Source organism: Teleopsis dalmanni, chromosome 2 (assembly GCF_002237135.1).
Source record: "Teleopsis dalmanni isolate 2A chromosome 2, ASM223713v2, whole genome shotgun sequence".
In the NCBI taxonomy this organism is placed as follows: Eukaryota; Metazoa; Arthropoda; class Insecta; order Diptera; family Diopsidae; genus Teleopsis; species Teleopsis dalmanni.
The window spans coordinates 89,943,899-89,969,863 of NC_051847.1; the positions used below are offsets into that span (position 1 = coordinate 89,943,899).

General features: G+C 28.6%; 2 protein-coding genes across 4 annotated transcripts in view; both read right to left on the reverse strand.

Moving 5' to 3' along the window:
• On the reverse strand, positions 1-25,880 carry LOC119678297. Of its 3 annotated transcripts, XM_038090054.1 has the most exons (9): positions 25,469-25,880; positions 15,970-16,149; positions 8,900-9,334; positions 8,489-8,829; positions 8,242-8,430; positions 2,190-3,794; positions 2,002-2,114; positions 1,671-1,931; positions 1-88 (listed from the first exon to the last, which is right to left on the reverse strand). In XM_038090054.1, the coding sequence occupies exons 2-8, from the start codon at positions 16,113-16,115 to the stop codon at positions 1,719-1,721; spliced, it is 3,042 nt and encodes a 1,013-aa protein (XP_037945982.1). In that variant the 5' UTR covers positions 16,116-16,149; positions 25,469-25,880; the 3' UTR covers positions 1-88; positions 1,671-1,718. The 3 variants fall into 3 exon arrangements, with proteins under 3 accessions (XP_037945982.1, XP_037945983.1, XP_037945981.1); XM_038090053.1 differs by lacking the exon at positions 1-88 and having other exon boundaries at positions 1,437-1,931; XM_038090055.1 differs by lacking the exons at positions 1-88; positions 15,970-16,149; positions 25,469-25,880 and adding an exon at positions 9,422-9,553 and having other exon boundaries at positions 1,436-1,931.
• LOC119678298 (rap guanine nucleotide exchange factor 4) overlaps positions 1-25,965 on the reverse strand; it is a gene marked incomplete in the record, with an annotated part of 493,194 nt that overhangs the window by 293,276 nt on the left and 173,953 nt on the right.

Sequence of the window (25,965 nt, forward strand, 5' to 3'; positions counted from 1 at the left end):
GGCATTTGATATATGATATATGACTTTATCTGTCTGGCCGTACAAATACTTAAAAAACATGCCATCCATATGATTAGCTCAAGAATTACTAGAGAGAGACAGATAGAGAGAGAAATAGATATGAAGACTGAAATTACTCTTGTCAAAAATATATATAGTTTTTAAGTGCTCCGAAGTAAGATTTTTACCTCCTTAAAGATATTTTAATGTATCATTTTCATAATTGTAGGATTCAAACATCATCACAAAATTAAGATGTTATACATGACATAAAATATGATGGAACTGTGTACGACCCCATCGATTAGCCCAAAAACTGTTAAACTAGTTTGTTTGCTAATACAAAGATATTTACAGGGAGGGTTATGCTGACTGACATTTTACTTTTATAAAGTAATAAAATAAATAAGACATTTACATATATAGTTTATAAAGTCTTCGAAATAAGACCTTCACATTCCAAAAAATATCTCGACATACTAAACATATCATGATCGCAATTGGGCTATTGAAAACATTGTCCCATAAAATATATATGTCATACAAAATATACATACGATATAAAATATATACACGATGTAAAATGTTTATAGGATATAGAATATGATGAAATTGTAAGCGATTCGACAATAAGCTGGTTGGAATATTACCAAACCGATACAAAAAGGGATGAATATGCAGACAGGTATATTACTTTTGTCCACACTATATATAGTTTATAGGGTCTTTGAAATGAGACCTTCACCTCTCTAAAAATATTTTAACAAATTTAACGTTTCATTTCTGCAATGAGGTGAATCAAATTTTCGTCACATGAAATAAATGCCATATATACGTGATATGAAATGTGATAAAACAGTGAATGAACTGTCCATTAGCTCAGGAACTGATAGACTAAACTTGTCATATAAATCATATTTCGTAAACGTCACATATCTAACGTGAAAGGCATTAATAAAAGACAATATGGTGCCGTGCAAATAATAACATTATGACGATCACATATTTAAGACGCAATTATGACGATGTTCAGTATTGATGAAATATGTATGTATGTGAACTGTGTAATTATTGATATTTTCAAATATTATTTGAATACTAATTTTTTAATATAACAAAATTCAACGGATGTAATAAATCTAGAATATATGTAATCATATAAAGAAACTTTAAACTAATCTAATATGCATGTACGTACTGCATATTTCATATTTTAATAGAAATACATGACAATATATGATAATTCATTGAAAAATTGTATAAAAATGTAGTAGAATTCAATGGGCTTACTTAATAACTAAAAGTATTACTAAACTATACATAGGCGTGCATATAAAAAAATCTTAAATAAAAGCCTTCTAGAACATAAATTATAAACAGCACGAAAGTTTATATATTTATACACTAATTACATTAAATACAACTGTACTCTATTGTCTCTAAGGAACTTTTCTTAATTTATACAATAATTTCATATATATATATATATAAGTGCTAAGTAGTTTACTTTGCAACATTTACAATAATATATAAAAATCTATCTGGAAATCCCATTTTTCATACTATTTGTACCATAATTATTTACATAAGGCACATAGTTATTTACATTAGTTACCTTAAAATCTAATTCGGGCATGAACATTTTATACTAATACTCTAAAAATACCTACACTTAGTAACATCTAACTCTGCCTATTTGATATGACTATAGATTCATTTTACAAATTTGGAGGTTTGCCGTGCACACGAAACCGATAAAGGCAAGTATACTGCGGGTTACCATGATTGGATTCAATGCGTAATTCCACAATTTCATATGGGCGTTTTATTGTTAAATTTTGCACTGGAAAATATTGCAATGAAGCGTCATTGTCCACATACTCATACTCGCCGAACAGTACCGGTTCTTGATCCTTTTCATGTTCAAGGCCCTTAAAGTGATAATATTAAAGATATATTATTAAAAAATATAAGTTAAAATAAATTGTGATAGTTTCTCACCCAAACTGTGAAATTTCTTGGTGCTGATTCTATGGCTGCAGTTGGAGACAAGGTTTTTGGTATGTGTTCAAGTGTGAACCCGGTGATATATACCAAAGAATTTAATTTCAATACTAAATGTAAATTTAGAAATATTGATTTAAATTAATACATTTTAACAAGAACTATTCTACTCCGACGAAGCTTACCTAAGAATCCGGGAAATCCCTGAAAAGCCCAGCATTCACCTGGTTGTACATTCGGTGAAATAGCTACACGTGGCGTATTAGTGGGATACCAAAGTGGAATACCGAAGACGGATATTTGTGCAGATTTTGTCTGGTAGCTTTCGGTGCAACGTGTCGACAGTATTTGACCGCCAGCGGATTCAAGTGCAAAATCTACCAAACCAGTTTTATCTGCGTCATATATTGCCAACACTGACTTAACAATTTTGCGCACCTCTTGTTCCGATAGTGCGGAACGCAATTCCCCTCTCAACATATCAGCGCTTTCCTTGTGTCGCGTTTCCACAGTCAATATTATTTCGCGTTTAAGACGTTCGCTAATATCACGCATAAGTAACATACCGGAACGATCAATCTCAGCACGTATTTTATCATCGGAACGATTATTTAATTCTTCCAAACGCTTTTCCAAATAATCTTTAGCCACAAACGTGTTCCGAACCCAATTCTGCAAATCTATTTCCTCAAATTTCACACCAGAGTTCTGATTCTGTTTAAAACCCAAAATCTCAATCAAAGAAAGTTTCACTTGCTGATTGAGCAACTTGAATTGCTCATTTTGTAGTGCTGAGAATTTACTTTCAATTTCAGCGAGAAGTCCACTTAATCGCTTATCGGTCAACAACTCATGCTCCTGCAATCGTATGAGTAAATCGTCCTGATTTCCTTTTAATTTTCTCAACGAATTCTGTAACTCTTCATTTTCCCCTAACTTGTCGGACAGTGAAAGTTTTATAAATGCAATTTGATTGTTTAGTTCATCGATCAAACGTAGCTGTTGTTTGAATTCAGTTGCAACATTTATACCAGCACCAGAGCCTTCCGTCTTCGAACTCAAGCGTTTTTCATCTATAGCAACGTTAATTCGCGCATCTACAAACTTCGCTAATTCCGGTGCACTCAACAGACGTCCCAAAAGTGCATTTAAGTCAATGTTTTCCATTATGTATGTCAGGTGTGTTTGCTTATTTACGTTGATTTGTTGCTTTACGACTTCTGTTATTTCCTTCAAGTTCTCAGCAGTTAATCTTACGGGATGTGAGCTAGACCAGCCAGCAGCCTCTAGTTTCAATTGTATGACCCCTGCTAAATGTTGAACCTGATCTTCACTTAAATTTGCCAGATTAATTTGGCTGTCAAACTGTCCTTTCTTCGCCATTTGTTCAAAATTTTCATGCATGATCTTGACAATGATTTGCATCTGTTGTGGTGTTAGAGGTGCGGATTTCTCTCTCTGCAGTCTTTCTTCTTTTAATTTGATTTCCAACAGCTGCTGCACATAACTATTAATGTGGTTTAATATATTTTCATATTCTGCGGCACTCAATGAATTTTTCATGTTCTGTTGCAATTTTTCTATATGTATATTGGCAATTGTGTCCTCTTTAGCTCTTCGTAGTAGTTTTGCACTAAAGCCTATAATAGCAGATAATGAGAAGAAATCCTTCAGTGTATTCCCAATATTAGCCACACGACTTCCTAGGGTAGCGTAAAATGACGATGGTAGAAGTAATTGCGCCTTTCGTAGATAATTATAATCCTCATTCTCACCAAATAAACGCCACGCTAAAATACAAAAAACAACGTACAATCGAAAGGTATTTCAAATGTGCTTATATTACGTTACTACTTTCTTAAAAATTAAATAACTCTCTACATAAAAGTACTAAGAACATGGCTAATTACAATTAGCGAAACAAAATATCCAACTGCTAACAAAAGTTGACTTATGTATTAAGGCTCAGACCCTGCAAGACTAAGGCATTCCAACTATGGAACTCCAAAAATTTTTACGACTGATTAACATTCTAAATTACGCCTTTGACAACTGTGAAGAATCAGATTTAAAACTAATGAGACGAGATATGAGATACTTGGACAGAAGTAGCTTTGCCGCCGCAAAAAACCAATTAACCAATAAGAATTGTTTTCATTAAATTGAATTATTATTTTCACACATGAAGGTATGGATGTTTTCGTAATATGCTTTTTAAACAGTAAGTATCCAAACCTCTCAAAGAAGACTCAATGATCTTCTAGATCAGACTATAAAGTTATATTTCTATGGGGTAATGAAGTATAAAATTTAGAAGTGATTTAACTTTATATTAAATATAATATATTTTGATTAGATAGATGGGTAGATAGAGTTGATTGGTCAAAATCATGCACAGTTCTGATAGATCAGTACTAGATACTAAATACTAGATACAGAGTTTTTACTGGTTATTAGTGGCGATACAAATTACTTAAGATGTGTGTGTGTCATCAATGAATTTTAAGAGATCATTTAATCTATCAGGCAGACAACTACCCGCAAAGACGGATAACAACTCAAGAATTATAAAATTTTAATAAAGTGAAGAGGATAGGATGGAGTATGAAGTGGTGAGATGTAAAAAAAATGGAATATAGTAAATTAGAAAAAATAACTATAGATGCGTGAATATTCTAACCTATTTTACGAGTTAAGTTGAGCTTAAAATTCGGATGACTTTCCGTTTGTGGGGAAGCAAACAACTCAAAAGTTACAAAATTTTCATAAAATTGAGAGGGTGGGATAGGACTTGAGATATAAGCGATGTAAAAGAGTAAAATTTAGTGAAGTAGAAGAAATAGCTATTGATGAGTGAATATTCTAACACATTTTGCAAGTTGAAGAACCTTAAAATTTTTAAGTCGCAGATCCACTAATTAATCGTTTGAATTTGCGTTTGCTATAGGATCTTTAAACAGATAGACGACGTCATGAAGTATATAACTGTGTTCCAAAAGCATACAAATTGTTGAACAAGTGTCTATTAACATTCTCATCTAAATTTTAACATACACAAGAAAGGTGAAATGTGCAGGTATTTGACCTTTAGGCACATATTTAGACACATGATACTGCACAAACCAACGTATGATTATTTGCTACAAATTGCTCAAAGTCAGGCTCTCCGAAGGTTCTTCAATGTACCATGGTACATTCGCACGAATGACATGCTAAGAGACTTTAGAATAGATCGAGTCAAAAAATACATAAGGGACAGAGCTCGGAAGCTATATGCGAAATCCGTCATTGAAGAATCACGAAGATTATCAGGAATACTCAAAATAGTCAGTGAGATGGCTGGGACTCCTCCAGCTATCATAGAGTAAAATTCCCCAGATGCACTAACTCGGAAAAGGCTTAACATAATAATAATACTAATATATTGAAAATTTTAGAGGTTGCAATTTTTTTTTTTAATATTTAATGTTTATTACTAATAAATAACCTCAGAGGGAACGATGGGCACTCATTTCTAAATAAAGAAAAGATAAAATATAACATTAGTAAGTTCTGACTTCATGGAAATGATTTTTTTTTTTTTCATAATTAATAAGCAACTATAAAGGTATTAAGTTATCCTTCTTCATTTACGTAAGAAGTTATCTTGTTAGAATTCCTTATAATAATACATTTAAAACAAAAAAAAAAAATTTTTTTAAATTATTTTCAAAACAAACTTACGAAATTTGATATAAATGAAGAAGGATAGAGTGTTTGGGTTAAATATTTCGTTTATATATATATATTTATGTAATTCAAACAAATACACTACAAAAATACTTACCTGACTAAAGGTCTTAAAATCTGACAAAATGAAACGCGTTTTTTAGTTTGTGTGTTTGTTTATGGCAAATATTTAATTTATATATTAACATAAAGTTATTTTTCAATTACAAAATGTTTAACTCATTTAACAACATTTAGCTATTATTAAAAATAAATTGAGAATCTCTTCTTTAAATAAACTTATACTGTTTAAATTTTAAAGCTAAAATATGCGTTCAGTTAAATATTACAGCGTTCTCTCTATCCTTCTCCAATTTTTATCAAATATTCCCGATGTAGTTAAGCGTGTTTTAGTTTAAAGTTGGGATTTAGGAATATTAAGGGAATTATAATATTTGTTAAGGAGGTGATAATAAATTTAAATAAAAATTAATTTGTCCGAAATGCTAAGACTTTGTACTTTAGAAATATTTCTTAATCTATAAGATTTTATATTTAAGAAACATATATTTTTTGGGCGGTGGTAATAAATTTTGTTTTAGAAACACATTATAAAAAATAATAAAAGTAAATTAATAAAAAAAAATAAAAAAATAAAAAAATAAAAAAAGAAAATAATAATATCAATAATATTATTATAAAAAAATTAAAATAAATTAAAAAATAAATAAAAAATACAAATAAAATAAAAATAAAATAGAAAAAATAAAAAAATTAAATAAAGATAAAAAAATAAAAAATAAATTAAAAATAAAAAAAATAAAAATAAAAATAAAAATAAATAAAAAATAAATAGAAATAAAAATTAATTAAGAATAAAAAAAGATGAAAAATACAAAATAAAAATAAAATAAAAAATCAAATAAATAAAAATAAAAAAAATAAAATAAAATCAAAATATAAAGAAATCAAAATAAAATAATAAATAAATAAAAAAATAAATAAAATAGTAAATATTAAATTAAAAATATAAAAATATAATAAAAAATAAAAAATAAAAATAAAAAAAAATTACTATAAATAACAAGCAAAAATAGAACAAAAAAGAATAAAATAAAACAATAACATAAAAGAATAACAAAAAAAAGCATAAAAGAATAAAAAAATAATAATATAAATAAACAAAAAAAATTATTAAAATAAAAAGTATTCTTAATATAAAAATATTTTTTTTTTTTTTTGAAAAAAATTTTCTAATTTTTTATTTCTCTTTTTCTATTTAAAACTATTTAAAATAGTTTTTAGAATTAATTAAATATATATATTTTGTGCATATTTAAATTGGAACTATAACTATACAATTAAATAAAAATTAAAAATGAAAAGAAACAAAATCGCACAAAAATTGATATATACATCTACAAAAAATTGTCTCAAACTCTTTCGAAATATTCAGTATTTTGAAAAAATTTTTTTCCTTCATCGTACATGTTTTCTGTGACTTTTTTAAGATACAAGACATATTCGTCAGTCCAACTGCGAGCATTTTCTAAGCTAAGAACGGTTTGAGCTTTGAGATATTCATACTGTTCTCTATTGAAATATTCGGACAAATTAATTTGTGGAGGGGAAGGTAAAGTGAGGGAATCAGTAAAGGATTTAGGAGGAAATGCATCGTTGGGATGTAAATAATAATAAAGACCTGAAAAAAAATTTCACAAGCAATGTAAAAAAGCCAACATATTAAATTACTGTAATATTTTATTATCAATGGATTATAAAATTAAAAACATTTCGACAATTATATTCAAAATGTATTTATAAAATCTTATTGTTTGAATTGAAACGAGTATTTTTAAATTATGAAAATATATAGACATACAGCCTTCTATCAAAAAAAAAATCTACAAAAAATATTAAACCAGAATTTGTATTGAAGTTAATGCCCGATTTTAGAAAATAATATTACAAAGGCATTAAATAATATTTAAAAATTATTTAATTGAAAAATATACTCGCAGTATACTTATTTGACAACAAATTTTACTAAAGCTACTTTCTCTACTCTATATGTCAAATATAGCTTAGTTTTTGAGATATGGATCTTTAAAGATATAGAGGAAATTACGATACTTGTCGTTTATGTAATTAATGTAGTTACACATATAAATTATTACTAAATGGTGTGTATAATTTTGTTTACTATAACCAATGTTAAAAGTTTACAACTTTAAATCTCAATATCTCGAAAAATAAGCTTTGTCGACGTATAGTCTAGTGAAAAAAACAAATCGAAATAGATAATCAAATAGATTCTTTATCAAATTAACGCGCTTTACTTTAAGTGGATATTTAAATGGTATTTTTAATTTAACGAAGTCATATTATGTTTTAAAAAAAACTAATTTTCAGTAGCTTTCTAAGCTATTCTTCTAATTTTATACAAAAAAGAAAAACCTCGTATATTTCAAAACTTGCCTTTTTTCTATATATTTTTAATCCATTGACAAAAATATTATAAAAACTTACCAATTAAAAGTAGTAAGGGTAGTAAACACAATAAGAAAAGCAAAAAACGTTTGCGACCTTTGTTGTTCACATTGGAGGAACGCAATAGCCAAGTGTCCATGCACAGAATATTTGATATGGACAAGTAAGTGTAGTGAATTAAACTTCTAAAAGTACTCGTGATTCTTTCTCCAATAGAGGCAAAAACACCTGCATAAGAACAATAAACAAATTAATTATTTATATAAATATTAAAAGATAGTTATACCTTTTCTATTTACATCGGTAGTATATATATTGCTATGTCGTCGTATTTGACTGGAAGTTCCAACAAGCCTGTCCCAAGTAGTTGTTGTTATTGTAGTAATTATAGTAATGAGACGCATTAACCAATTTTCTTTTGTTTGCATACTGCCAGTATTATAGTAAGCCTTCTTTTGACATTGTTTTTCAACCAAATAATCAACTTCATCTGCTGAATCATAATAACTGCTTTGATCAGTATAGATACTACGTCTAGACATATTTGGCATGCCTACGTATCCATTAGTCAATGGCCTTCGATGTGGTGACAGATAAGAATAGGTATAATCGGTCTTTGGTGTTTTTCTATACAAAACAGATTTTAAGAATTATTATTCATCTATATATATATATGGTACTTTATGTAAAAACTTACTCCCAATATTCGCCAGCCAATTTATACTCCAAATAGGCAGGATGTGCCGATAAATCAGTATTAATCGCTGATTCATTGAATATACTACTGACGGATTTATTTTTTAGTGAGTTTTCAGCTAACTTACAAGTTATTTCAAACTGAGAGTTTAGATCATTTTGTGCACTTTCTGTTAATACGGTACGTCCTCTTTTATTGCCGCTTCTGGCAAATCTTGATATAAAACTGCCTGAAGAATAGCTTTCTTTGGGAGTAGATGTATTAACAGTTCCTCTTAGTTTTTCAGTTGTTATAAATTTAGTTGTTGTTGTTGTTGTTGATGATGATGATGACATATTATTTGTAGTTTTCAACTGTGATTGACCACGTTTAACGTTGCTCTCTTTTTCATCACTTGCCGTCTTTGTTAAATCAATTATTTCTTCAATTATCGTCCTAAAAATTAAATAAAATGTATAATTAGTTAATAAGGAAATATGATTCAATTTACTAATATATGAAATATAATACTAATATATATACTAATATATTGTTGCGTTCCACCCTATTTACGTGGTCGTTCGCGATCACTGGATTCTATTAACTTGAGAATCCAACTTGAGTTTAGTATAACCGTTTATTATCTATGTATTTTATAAAACACCAACCCAATATTTTCTAATAGTCATATATCTATCAAAAACTTATTTTCTAACTAAACTGACATTTTAAGAAGTTATCAAAGTTTACTTAAATTGTATATTCACAACATAAAGTAATATAAGTAAGCTAGTTACTATATATATATTACTATACCTATATTACTATATATATATTACTATATATATATTACTATACCTATATTACTCTACATATATTACTGTACCTATATTACTATATATATACTACTATACCTATATTACTATATAAATATTACTATATATATATTTCTATATATATATTACTATACCTATATTACTATATATATATTACTATATATATATTACTATACCTATATTACTATACATATGTTACTGTACCTATATTACTATATATATATATTACTATATATATATATTACTATATATATATATTACTATATATATATATTACTATATATATATTACTGTACCTATATTACTATATATATATTACCATATTGTGAGCTAGTGCACTTAAGCACTTATACTCTTTTATAACTCTAGGTATTATTATTGTATATTTTATTATTATATATATATATTATATAAATATTATATTTATTAATATCATATTATATATATTAATATTATTATGTATATAAAATTATATATTTTATTATGAGACACAAATTATTATTAAAAGTATTTATTACACATTATTGCTAAATTATCACCTATTCTATTATTAAAAATAATTTTATGTACACTATCATAATTATTACATATTTTATTAATAAGTATATATATTTTACTCATGAGTTTGGGGATAAACTTTACGTTTCTGACATTTTCAAGGCAAATATTTTTAGCAATAAAATACTCAAATTTATAAAAGACTCATTGATGAGATTTTAAAATTTTGGCAAGATCTTCGAAAATATGCAAATTAAAATACATCTACGTAATTTATGACACAATTGTGCAGTTGACTAATCAGAATTCCACTCCACACAGACGAACAGACTACCACGAGTATATAATACTGTTTTATATATGTTAAATGGCTTTAAAGATATACACAAATATGTTTCAATTATTTTGTTTGCAATGATTGGATAGGAAAGAATATAAAACTGTTAAAAAATAATAGGTAAAAATTGAGCATTTGATGTATTGGCATGTAAGACTATCACATATAGTGCGTTAGAGCACCAGAAATCTGCAAAAGCATGGCTCTAGAACACAACGTTTTATGTCCCAATGTCAACTGATTGATAAGAGATGTAAAGTTGCAATGTTAACTTCTCCAATACTCATGGTCGCAACTGCACAAAGCGAAAAGAAAATATCTCCTATTTTCTTTGCGCAAGTCCCGCTTTTTATAAGTGGAGACCAACGACCCTAGGTAAACCGCTCTTCAATTTTGCAGAGCTAACGGAAGATTGTTAGCTCTTTAACGATCTGTCAACTTCAGCAATCTGTAAACAGTTGACAACGAAACTAATTGATCTTTAGAATTGAATTGGCACTTATACCAACCAACCAATCTAATTTTGAGACAGTTTTATGCTTTGAAATAAGTGTACAAGTTGAAACTAGTTAATTCAATTTATTATAATAAACAAAATATTTATTTCCAATAATTTATAATAATACTGATTATACATAATACTTTTTAGATAAATTTATTAGATTTAATAGAATAGATTCAATTCAATGAGATCTGGTAATATATAAATCAACATATATATAAATCAATCAATAAGATCTACGTTTAGTGCAACATTCAAGCACAAGCCAATGTTATAAATTTCAATAAAAATGATATTAGGATTCATATCATAATAATTGATGTTTTTTCTAATAAAACTACACAACCTTCGGTTCGAACGTGTTATTAGTATGTAGATTATAATATTTTCACAATTCCACAAATAGTTTTCTAAAAATAAATTACATGAAAACAATTATTTTTGTTAAGAACTTGACTTTTAAAAGCATTTCCATTTACGTTTTTTTAGTTTTTTAACCTATTTACATTAAAAAATTAAATTCTGTTCCGAAATTCACGAAACTAAGAAAATAGGTAAGATTAGATATGTATACATATGTTAGGCAGTTTAGTAGATTGATTCCTGTACTATTTCTTATCATAAATTTTGATTTAAATAGAATGAAATCATCATATATATCATACAATAAGATAAGATAGTGGGATGACAATTATTTCCGTAACGAGAGAGTAAATCATGCAAAACACAAAGTAAAAAAAAGTGTTGAATAATTAAAATTAATAATATATTTCTAAATTGTATATATTATGTTGACATCTAAATGTATTGCATTTTTAAACTTAATTTATTTATTATATATATCCCTAACGGCTTTTGGAAACCTAAATAAAAAAATATTGGTTGATTTTTTTTTTTCTATCTTATAAAGTTATTTTCTATCCAAATTGCACCAATGTTTTAAAGTTTATTTGACTTGAATCGAATAAATGCAATAGAAAATTTTTTTTTCAAATATATTCATATCAATTATAAAATAAACTCTTTCACTTCACTCGTGCAAGCAGACAAAGCTCAACTTAGTTCAAAAAGTTAGTTAAAGAAAATTGAAAGTGCTATTTAACAGTATTAAAAAAAAAAGCAAAAGATGTGAAAAATATTTTTACAAACAAAAGCAATACTAAAAAGCGGAACAATAGCCCCGTTGTGGTTAATAATTTCTAAAAATAAAATTCTGTCTAACCATTTTCAGTTTTAAAAATCAACTACGAATTCTCATAAACTTTTATCAAGCACACAGTCAGTGCTCAGTTAGCTTAGCTTATGCGACATATATATTGAAAACCTGTTTTGTGATAAAATGTCATCAAAAAGCACTTAATTAAAAGGTTAGAAAAATTTAAGATATTAAAAGTGTCAATTTATAGCAGAACTTGTAAATATTTTCAATGTCAATTCTTATGCATATATTGAAAAACTACTCAGTGACAAAGTGACAGCTAAAAACACTTAAATACAAATCGTAGAAAACATATGATAAAATTTGTGAGTGCCAGCTAATAGCACTATAAACAATATTTGTAGAGATTTTTTAAGTTAAATTATCAATTACAATTAAAGCTAATTATTAATTAAACTCCTTACACATACAATCAGTGCTGACCTTAGGTTTTCTTTAGTTTTTAATTAAAAAATTATTCAGTGCCGAAGTACCAGCGAAAAGCGCAATAAACGTTAAGTGCTAGCTTATACGGCGTTTACATTGGCCGAAAATGGCTCATTTTGGTCAAAAATCGAAAATGAGTATCGAATGGCTCATTCTTGCATATAAAATTTCAAGCACAAAATGAGCAATTTTCTCACATTCTGTATGAATGACGTTCGAATGCATTCCACATACGTTCCAAATGCAAAGGAATCCATTGAACATACCCTAAATGAAAGCTCTTTATGGCATTTTGACAGTTTGAAAAAGCTGTTTTTAACATATTTACAAAAAAAGGTAAACAAATGTTTGGTGGTTCAATTTTCTTGAAAACGATTCACTGCTTTTTAGAACTTTTACTTCCCAAAAAGTAATTAATCGAAGTTAAAAATATGTTTTAAGTTTCTAATGTAAGGTTTGAAGGCATATTTAACCTTCATGCAACAAAAATCAAATCAACATGCAAGTTGAAAAATCAGCTGTTGAAATGAGAACAATTGAAATAGAACGAATGTAAACACTTTCAAATGGCTCATTCAAAATGAGCCATTTTCGGCCAATGTAAACGCCATATTACAGTCCTAATAACAAAATATGTAAACATGTCATATTTTAAAGATCCATAACTGAGCTTAGAATTTGACAGAGTACAAGTTCAACCCTTGATTCTCAAAAAATTATTTACGAATAATTTAATAGAAGAAATAATTCCAAGACCACTAATAATGGGTATTTGGCAATACTCGAAGCAACTGTATGGTCAGACAAAAATTCAATTTATTAAAATAATATAAAAAAAACTTTTGTTGTTGAAGTTCACTACTTTTTGAAACCTCCCTACCAACAAATACACTAGTAGTTCAACTTGACTTAAATGTATACTTTAAGAAATTACTTAGTGGCAAAAAGCCACCAAAAAACTTTGAAAAAAAATTAAAATTACCAGCTAACAGCACTAAAAATAGTATGTATTAACGTTTTTGATTGTCAAAACATTGAAAAATTCAAAATGAATAGAAATAATTTTACTATCTTCGAGGTTGTTTGTTAATTATGCACACTTTACATATATTTATTTCCTTGAGAAATTATAATATATATATACACAGAACGTATAGAACATACTATGTATTCTAAATATTCATTCATATATATTTGTATATTTATACGTGAACGTCTTAAAATTCGTTAAGAATGTTTAGAGGAGGAGGAGAACTACGTCATTTGCTTCGTTTCAATTATGTATGCTTCGAAAATGTTTTGCGATATTAAGAGATTAAAATTTTAAAATTAAATTATTAGAATAATAAATTATTTCAGTCAGAATAGAAAACATTAACATTAAGGAGAACAAATCAAAATGAACTGAAAAATACGTTAAAAATATAAAAATGAAATAAAACTGAAAGAGCTACAGCTCTGATATTGTAGGTATGTCGGGTGGTGCTATGCGTCTTATTCATAGCACGACCTTCATTGTTGTTATGTTTGTATAAATTTGTTTATTTTATGTTTTGTTTGTTTTTGCCACAAAAAATTGTTGAAAAGGCCAAACAAAAAATAAAAATTTTGTGCGTTATTTCGTCATCACTTAAATTTAACTTCTAGTATAATTCTCTATGTCTGTAAATATACTCGTAAATTCAACTGGAAAACATAGAAAAATATTGAAACCACTCAATGTGAACAAGTTCCTCTGGACAGCGTTTCCCACACCGCACCCAGAATGTAAGCGAGCACCCGAAACGCGACACAGACCCAAAACCCCAATAACCGTCAACGTTTTTGAAAAGTAACCGACTTTGAGGCTTCCGTAGCACGTTTGCCGCCACAAATAAAATGCGCCAAAAATATAAATTTAACGTTAATGCTTAGCCAAATGTGTGACTGATATTGAAACAATCAAAACAATAAAAATAAAATTTTAAAAAAATAATAACAAATAAAATGTTGTGGTGTGGATGGAGTTACTTTATTAGCGCGATGTGAACGCTGACTTCGCTGACGGTGACTAAATTATTGCGCGATGACGACATACCTACGTGTTTCGCTGAGGTTTGGTTTCAGTTTTTATTCCATTTCTTATTTTTCCCTCTATTAATATGTATTTAGTTTTTGCCGTAACAGAAAACAAAATAATTAACTTTGAATTAATTAGAAAATGTACATAATACGGTTATCGTTTCATCTGAGTTATGCGAAACAACGGCGATCTATAGAATCTAACAAAACTACATGAGAATACTTTAAAGAATGTACAGTATGAACTCGATTAATACAACCTCGATTATTGCAATCAGTTAAATTTTACCTGTATTACTCGTACCTTTGATATTGCAACTTTGAACATTGACTGCCGCGAAGAATGCAACTTTTGCTAATTATTTTCCTCTTTTGCATTCTTAATATTTTATTTGTTATTATTATTATGCTGTTTTGAGCTAGTGCACTTTTACTCTTTTTAACTTGATGTATTTTCAAAACCCCTCTCTACACCTTGACTTTATTATTGGGTATCACTTCATCAGACTAAGCAATAATTGACTTCAGATCTGCATACCTCACCAAGGAGCCTGTAAGATTTGATAACACCGTGTTGGTAAGTCTCTCAGTTTTCGGAAATAATTTCACGGCTCTATCCTTTATATATTTTTTGATGGGATTAATACCATGGTACTTTGAAAAGGCTTTTCAAAACCTGACTTTGTGCAATTTCTAGCTGGCGAATAGTAGTGTTTGAATATTATGAAATCATGAAATTAATTCAGATGTTATTTCTCTACAAGAAATGGATGAGTGGGTCAACGAACAACTTGATATCGATTCAGACTCGGAAATCAAAAATGGAGTGAACGCTGAATGCACTTAACACATGCATACAACGGACTGAGGAAAATCCCTTACCTCTTACAAAAGTTGTAATACTTAAAGATCTAAAACATGTGGGAGTTACGATGAATCTTAATTGTAATAAAAACCAAGCTGAAATAACAAGTATTATCATAAAGTATGATCACAGCAATTATGTTGTTATAAATAAAAAGAAGTAATCATATTATTTTCTAATAAATTTATAGATGTACTAAATAAACTAAACTCGATTATTACAACTACTATTTCGAATTCTATTAGTTGCATTAATCGAGGTCATACTGTATTTACTAATCTTGTATATTTCTCATACTATTCTTACTATATTCTCATATTATTCATACATTCTTTTTGCACACTTACTCTACAACAGGTATTTTCTTCTTCTGGTGCTGTGGACTACTCTTTAGATGATCGACATGATCACAGTTTTCATGATCGCATGCTGAACGCAAAAAGGGTGTTTTGGAACGCGAACGACGACGCGTGATCATATGATGTTCATTCATTATTCCACCGATTTTTCTCACCAATAGTACAAATCTGGAATTATAAATAAGCAAACATTTATATTGTTTGTAAAAAAATTGCATATTTAATTGAATTTTACATGCCTTCTCATAAATACTTAAAACAATTTTATATAATAAGAATAATTATGATAATTTTAAGTGTAATAAACTTATAAAAAAAAATTACTTAGCAATCGACGTCAAAAGCGTTATAAATGCGCTCCAAAGAAATAGCGAAGCTTTCCTTAAAGGTAACGCATATTTCTACATTGCCATATTATCATTGAAAGTAAGTGCTTTGCGCTCGCTATATTCGTAGGGTTCGAAATGACTTTCAAGTCATCACGAAGCGCTTGGCATTTTTAGTAACTAAAGCATTAAAAGTGGACAAAAAAGCAGACTGGCAAAGAGATTGATGCGATAGATTTTACATTATGCGAAGGGAAATATAGACATTTGTGGAAAACAAAATAACACCCAGAAAAATTTATTAATTTTTAAACAAAAGGTATCTAGACATACTAGACTAAATTTCCTTATTCAAAACCGATTTTTATAAAACCGTTCTAAACTTTCAAGATGTTTTTGGGATTCAAATGAACTACCGCATTTGCACCGATTGAAAAGCTGATTAAGCTAATACTGTCAGAAATTCTTTCTTCGTTTTTTAATGCTCTTTGGTTTCTTAACACACTCATACAAACAGTCAATCACAACACACATAAACGAATGTTCATACCAAAATAGTATAGTCTCACTCAAAAATTAATCCACTAAGTGTAATACTAAATAAACAATCTCTTGTGTTCAGGGCCTTAGATCTATTAGTTTATCATTATTACTATTTAGAATGCCCCGAATATATAAATTATTATAACTTATATACCTCACGTCTTTAACTACTTCAAGTAAACTACCTGGTTTTTATAACAAACCTATTATGGTTTATTAAATAAATTGTGCTAATTTTACCAATTCTTCAAAATAAAATTTCTTTCAGACTTTTTACAGACTTTTTGTCTGTAATAAGCTTTCTACACCCCATTCAGGTTAAAGAACTCTCTTAAGAAGTTACGTTTTTTGTCTAGATAAATCTTTGTAATCCACTTAGATTATTATTGGACCTTTTGCGTGTTAAATGCAAAGAAATATGTCTTCATCAGAAGAAGTAATTATATTCACTATAAAAAATTTAAAGCAAGCTCCTTAATCTTGTGATATTCTAGTAAAGTGAACTAGAGAATTCGACGAGAATGAGTGTGGGTAAAAGTAATAAACTGGGAGAATAGCGTTAAATATCTCGGTAACACGCTGGACAAACGATTCACATGGCTTAAACATGTTCAACTGAAAAGAATTAGCTGTGCCAAAATTCTTCATCACATCCAATCGCTATTCAGAAGCTGATATATAACCAAATAATTCGTTCGCTCAAACACTACTATCCGCCAGCTATAAATTACACAAAGTCAGGCTCTGAGAAGACTTTTCAAAGTACCATGGTACATTAGGACGAATGACATCCACAGAGATTTCAAGATTGATCCCATCAAAAAATACATAAAGGATAGAGCCGTGAAATTATTTGCGAAAACTGACAGACTTACCAACACCGCGTTATCAAATTTCAGAATGGTTACAGGCTCCTCGGGGAGGTATACAGATCTGAGGTCAATTATTGCTTAGTCTCATGAAGTGATAAACTAGTTCAGACTACAGAAAAAAGGCGGAAATGTAAAAATCAATTTCTCTCAATGTTAAAAATATATATTCTTAAGACCACAACATGAAACATCTCAGAGTAAAACTAATAATGGAAAACCTCAAATGTATTTATACCAGTAAGTAGTTTCAAACCATTTTAACTTAAGTGTATGCCATAGACTTATACATCTTTAGTAATATATTTTATTTTTTTTTATTTCATCTTATCATTTCCATTAATTTTATAATTCCTAAAGCTATTTCTTTCTTATTATATTATAGTATTAATATTCAATAATTACAGATTTTTCCTAAGGGTTCTCAAAACTGAAAAACAAAAATAGATAATCGCCTTGAGGTATGTTTAGTACATCCGTTAAGAAGCCTATCCATCTCACAGATTAATGCCTTCCAAAACAAGAAACTACAAAGCAATTCAAATCAACAAAATTTGATTGCTAATAAAATTAGCATAAAACTTATTGTAAAGCGTGAAAATGTTTTAAAAACACAAACTATTCCATATTATCTCAGCCTTCACAATTTTCACAATTTTTTGAGCAAACAACACAAGAAACAAAACAAGTAAACATTAAACTATTTATAAATTGTTTAAATATTTTTGAAATATCTTCTCCAAACGCAGACGAATATTGTGAGTTCGCCATGTGGTGCACAAAAAGCGCGCCAAATGAAACCAACCGCGAATGAAAATCGGGAATGGAAAGAGGCATGACCCATTCAGACCCACCAAACAGACACTTCATTTGTGTGTCGCAATGCCTTCAATGATAATGAGATCCGATAACAGGGAGTGGGTTGTTTACATTAGCATCGTCGTGCATTACATGATGAATTAAAATTAAAAACGAAGAAATAAGCAAAATGCTAATGTGTTTGGAAGGGAAAACAAATCAGGGGAGAAGAAGATTTGGTGTAGATTGAAGTTAATTCATGACGAAACATGTTGTCTTGAAGAGATTGCTTTGCGGAAGAGAACAGTTGACTTAGGAATTTACGCCTACTCTTTTAGTGACTTTAACGTAATTCCTAATTTGGAATAGAATTGACAGTAAAAATAATTAGAGTAAATCGGGTCAAGTAATAAAAATTAAAATCAAATAAAATTCTAACAATGCTTAACAATGATGCAAGTGTTAAATTTTAATTAGAATAACATAGAGTAATAGTAGTGGTAGAGAATATACGAGGGTGGTTTGATAAATCAGTGACTTTTTGAATAAAACAAATTTTTTTCGGCAAATAAACATCTTATTTTTCTACATAATCACCTTTTAGCTCGATACATTTAGTCAAGCGTTTTTCTAATTTCCTTATTCCCTCCAAATAATAGGTTTTCTCAAAGCTCTCAAAATACGCGTTTGTTTCGGTAATGACTTCTTCATTCGACTCAAATCTCTTACCGCCCAGCCATTTCTTTAGGTTTGGAAATAGAAAATAGTCGCAAGGGCCTAAATCTGGAGAATATGCTGGATGGTGTAGCAGTTCGTATCCCAATTCGTGGATTTGGGATCGTAATGCTTAATCAGCACACGAAATTTAGTTTTTTCCATTTTCGTAAAAACTCACGAGGTTATCTGCTTTGAACGGCTATCAAACACCAACTGAACGGCGTAGCTTGCTCAAAATTAAAAAGTTGTCCTGGTAGATTACAGCTGACGGCAGCACTGTTGCTTTTGGAGTAACTGCGCGGGAAATTCAAAAAATCACCGACTTATTAAACCGCCCTCGTATATTCATGTCTAAATAATAAATATTCTAACTACATGTATATTACAGCACTCCTAAAGCTATTGTCTTTGTCCAAATAAATGACTTTTATGAATGATTAGTAAGCAAAATCAAACATACTTCCCAAAACTAAATACAGTTTTATATAGTTTATTATTTTAATTAGTCTCCAAAAAAAATAATTTCAATTTAAATAGAAAGGTTAGATTGTAATGAATTACAACAACTTTAGAAGCATTCAAGGCTTCTGTGAACTTTAAAAAAAAATTTTTTTTAATACATTTATTCATATATATCTATTTATATTTTTTTATATATTATTATATATATATATATATATATTTATGTGTAAATTTACTCATGCGTATATATATGCTGTATATATTTATATTTATTTATTTATGTATGGTTAAGTATATTGTAGATTCCTTATTTTTTATTTTTTTTATATTCCTATACAAAATATATACATTACAATTAACTTGAGGACAAGTAGTCTTTTGAAAAGGGACAAAAGAACAAAAGCAAATGCAAAAACTATGAACAAATTTGCAACAACTTTATTGTCTCGTATTTTAAATACTGCAAGATTTCGATGGGATATACAAAAATCGTTTAAATGGAGAGTGCAAAATAATAAACTATACGTTAATGTTTTATAGAACTTTATTTATATGTCGACGGAAGACAGACATATATGTTTATATGTTCATACAAATGCGAAATAATAAATATACCATTGAAGCAATGAATTGAAAATTGCAATTGTGCAAATTATTTATTGATTTTCATTATCTATTTGTTAGAAAGGTGAATCAACCCATAAGGCAAATCTATTTATTAAAAATAGCATCAATTGAATTACCTAAATTATTAAGTGTATGATATTGAAAATTTTTTCGTATACTTTCATGATGAATTTAAAGTTTATTCATATATTAAAAAATAATAAGTGTTAAATTAAAAACAATTCCGACTATTCAACAGAGCAGTTTAAACACAATTTTGACGAATATTGTTGTTGTTATAGCCTAATTATAAGCTCTGTAGAATTAAGAAGCAGCCAAATCTACGACCTGGAGGTACTCATGTTTTCAAAGTAAAAAGTATAACTACTTCCTTTCAATATCCACTGAGAAAACCAGTAATAAATGATAGATTACTAAATGTTTCGAATCAGGTTAACGTCTCGCAGTATCTCATCCATTCAGACGATAAAGTTTAAAGATTTTCTTGTGAAGGACTCAGACTAACACTATTATATAAACGACATTAATTTAAATTCTAAGTTGTTCCTACGTCCCGGAGCCACTATCTTTTGAAGCGATGAAGTGCTATTCACTCTCCCCGGTAGAAATGAAAAGAAAACACCTAACAAACACCTAATTAAGAATTATAACGCAATGAACAGTTTGAAGATTATAATTTACAGTGGTAAATTAATTCTACAAATCATATAACTAAAATTTATAATTAAATTCAAATTTAATTATATTATTTTGATTTGAACTTATCTTTAAGAAGCCAATCTGCAGATTTCTAATTTATGTTGACTTCATATTTATATACCTCATACTCGCCAACCGTAAAATCAAGTTGCACGATTGCTTTGTCGACGGAAGAATAAAAAATCGTGGATATTTTAAAACCTCCACTCAAGTAGTTGATACAAACAAACTAAACGACAGATGGCGTTAAAAGTACTGCCAATTGGAAATAATAATTTTTTTTAAATATCTAATAGAATGTTTTTTAAATTGTGAAATGTGTATACTACTTGAATGATGTACGAGTAGAACATAGATCCGGCCACTTGACCAGTTCGGTAACCGAATAAGATAGTAGCAGTGTCCGACGATAAGTACAAAATAAATATACTTGAAAAGTGTTTTGTTATTACTACTCTCTACTGTTACTCTATTACTGCGCTCATTACTCAAGATCTGGAGAACCACTTTAGGCCCAGTGCACGCTTGCCACAAAAAAACGTGTGTACACACTGTAAACATTTGGAAGACACATCAGATCATATTGAGCAGTGACCACTAGCCAGAGTGATAGGGTGTTTTTTTAGTGCAAGGATACAGTGGAACCCCGTATTGTTGAACTTATTTATTATGAATACCACTAAACCGTCTCATAATAAACTAAAAACTTTGAACGCTGTTAAAACCCTAATATATTATATACACTCCACATAGATATGACACATACAATATTGAAAAGAAATAAAAGGAAAATAATATTAACAATAATTTAGAAGCGGAAGAGTACAGCAAAACAAAATGGTAAATAGAAAGAGAGGGAAATGCTAAAAGAAATACATTTTAATTAAAAATAATACATTTTTGCCGGCAAATTAAGGTAAAAGGGTGGTTAGAAATTAAATAGGAGGGTGGATAGAATGCATTAGTTTAGTTTTATTAATTGAAGGGTTCGTTGTGACTTCTAAGAAATTATTCGATTTATTGTCTTGTCTATGAGTCACAGTTTTTGTGACTTACTGCGACGTACTTTGCTCAGGTAGACAATTTAGTATGCAAAATAGATTGTTATTATAAATTAGATATGTTGCTTCATTAATGTTAATAGATTCAACTCTAATAAAAAATAATAAAAAATAATAATAAATAAAATAAACAAAACTTTAGCATGTGTTCGCAATATGAATTGTGTGAAGTATGCAGAAGAAGCACTAAATTTATAAAAGTTCCATATATATGTACATTATTTTATTCTTAAGATTTTTAACTATAACATAAATTAAAATATTTGAATGAGTATTTAGGAATAAGAATCAGAAAGTGATATCCCCGGGCTTTTAAATCACAAATATCGTATATTTAATAGATAATAAATATATATTAGTAAAGATGTAAACACTCAATTATTCGACTTTACGTTCTATGTAACTACTAAATGAACGTTAATGGCTTTATCTTTAATATAATAGAGACAATTGTATGCCATTATATAGCTATTCATTTCTGAAGCTATAACAGTGTCTAAATGTTTTTATAAATCTCCAGAAGAATACAAAAAAATTGTTCAACAGAAAGTAATCGTTAAGTTTTTGCGATAAATGATTTAAATCTTGCAAGCTTTATAAAAGAACCTCAAACACTTATCGGAGTGACTCAAGCCAGATGACTACACATTCCATAGCAACTAACAAAATAAACTGATTAGTCTACATGATATATATACAGCCATACATAATACATTATAAATTTTAAATTTATGTGATATTTGATTATTGAAAGCAAATCGGCAATAAATTTTATATCAGTTTTTAAAAATATCTATATTGGCCATCTATTGGAAGTATATGCATTGTGTGGGTCGACTACTCACAGCATCTACCTTAATTTAGTGTTATGCGACTTTTCTCTTTTTAGAATAAAAAAAGAGAAAAAAAAAGGCATTTGGAGTAAGTAGAACTCACTATAAAAACAAAAAGCGAATGTCACACCTATAGGTCCACATAAAGAAGATCTAATAAACTCGTACTTCTTGAAAGAAAATTCATACGTACAACTTTTTAGTTTTTAAGAAAAAATAAATGGACGCACATAATTGAATACAAAAATAAAATCTATATGTCTATAAGTGAATACATTATGTTAGATAAGGAGAGATTAGAGTAGCGGTTTTACAAACCAAAACCCAATTGAGCACAAATAATAGCCCATTGTTATATCATGGACAAGAGGAAACTCTTGTTTATACATCAGACCAATAAAACCACCAAAATAGGTATAAGGACCAAAACATCAAAAAGATACATATTATGCTATCATTGTCTCCAAAATTAGTCTATATAAATAAAGGTTTTTGATAAAGCTAGTAATATATCATGTACTCACAATCAGAGCCATCATTCTGTTTAATGAAAATCTTATAACTTTATTAGAGACGTTCCTGACAATTGTAAAGCTTGAGCAGATAAATTGAACACATATTCACATATTGAATTGACATATTCCTCTATCTTCATTTCAAAGCATCTACAGGTGTCATTTATATATTTAATATATAGTAGTTCCAAAAAGTATGTGAAGTTGAAAATCCTAGAACTTATTTCATTTCAGATCTATTTGAACTAAGTAATATGTCAACATTTTTGTTGTTGACTCAAAAGAGCTATTAGGATTATCTTAGATTTTTAGCATGAACGTGTGCCTTCGAAAGTGATTTATATTTAATGTGAAAAATATTTAAGCCATCGATATTTATGTTTTATTATTTATGTTAAGCTGCTAAATATATATATACAATCGAAGAAGATTTAGACTAACAGCCCTTCGCACAGATGCAATATTCTATTCGAGATCACAGTTACACTTTAATAATATTATCAACAGGACTCCGTTTAATAACTCCTGGGAAGTACAACGCCTACCAAGTACAGCAAGAACTATCCTGGCTCACCTGAGATCGATATATAGGCCTATGTTAAAGAGCGACTTATCACACAAAAATGCAACAATTTTTAATATATGCCAACTGGATGTGCCTCTGGTACCTCCATGATGTCACTCTTCTGTTTTCGTGTCCCATTGCATACATTAATCAATTCTTCCGCCTTGATCCTGGTTAACTTGAATTTAAATCCCACCCATACTCGAAACTCTTACTCCCAAAGAACTTTCCCTTTTAACACTGCCATTACCTATCCCCATTCCAACCCATGTGTGTGCCTTTGCAATTCCTTTCATTGACCACATATCAATAGATCGGGTTGTAACAACTATATGCAAAAGAATTAGGATTAAATAAATTAAATTAAAAATTTTAGTACTCATTTATTATTTACTTTATAAAATATTGTATATTTTTCAACATTTGCTTTCAAATTAAATTTGTAGAGACTACAAAAATATTCCCGTGATTAATATCAAAGAAGGGTTCAAGAGCAGAACTATTGGATTTTTAAGGAAGTTGACCCAACATATTCCCGCCTATTACTTACTATATAAAGGTTACATACCAGAAAGTAACTGGCCAAAAAGTTTAAATCTGGATCATAACTTCCATTAATTTAATATGTATATATTCAATATTTATATAATTTTAATATATAAATAAATATATTAATTTAAAAATAAGACAAAAATCCACGTCATATTAATTTTAATTAATCTTTGCCCAATAATTTAGAAAAAAAAAGTGCAATCGGCGAAGTAAAACAATTCGCAGCTAAAAATACAAAATAGAAAAAATTTAGAAAAAGGAACAACGGATCGTTGCACTCATTGCCCCTCAACATAGAAAATTAGCGAATTGAGGCTAACGTATAAAATTTTAGGTAGCGAATTTATTTTATTTTTAGCCACAGCAAGGAAAAAACTAAAATCAAAAAGGAAATTTTTATTAAAACATTTGTTTTTGTAATTCTATTTTAACCTTACCAGCTGACGAACATGTATTTTGCATAAAAATGCGACTTCGAAATCCACCAACAACAACAAGAAGAAAAAGCCGAAAAATATTTTAGATAAACACAACAACTCAAGAAGCTATTAAAATATATTTCTCCACTACGAAGCGAAAGTAAACAAACATAAAACACATTTCACACCAGCAGCAAAAATCCAAAAAAAAAAAAAAAATTAATAAATAATAAAAACAAAACGTAATTAATTTGTTTGCTTGCTTTAAAGCAACTTTCGTTAGCCGAAAATTTAGTTAGGAATTTTTTCTACAGCAACATCGCATAAACACAAACACAACCAAACACGAGCGCAACGAAAGAAAGTAATAAGAAAAGAGGAAAAAATGAGTTATGCGGCCATGGCAAACTGCCCATTTAAGGTACTTAGCATTTTTCACACTTTTGGTAATTAAAAATTATTGAAAGTACGTAATTAAATTTTGTAAATTAATAATCATACCCTTTTTATATATTTTGTTCGAATTTTTTTGTTTCTGTATAAGTATATGTGAACTTGATTTTTACACTTTAAACTTTTCAATTTATAACCGCACTACGTTGTCAAATTGTTAGTGCTTTTTTTTCTTTTTTTTTTTTTGTATATCACGTATGAAGCGTCACGAATATATTAAGTGAAGCGCTTTACCAAACCGCCTTGTACGACTTCAAAAACACAAATAAACTATTCCGAACAGAGCGAACATGAGTAACATAAATTCTATGTTTTCGTTGACATCCACAATGAGCGAAATGGCGCAATGAAAACAAAGAGCACAAGAGCAAAATACACAATTTCTACTCTTTTTGAAATGTAACTAAATAAACGACTGAATAATAGATTCTTTGGACACTTGTTTAAATGTTATTTTCAAAATAAAGTACTTATTTATATATATATTTTTTACAAGTTTTATTTGGCAGATTTTAAAAACAGCGCAACGTTTACTACCAAAAAAT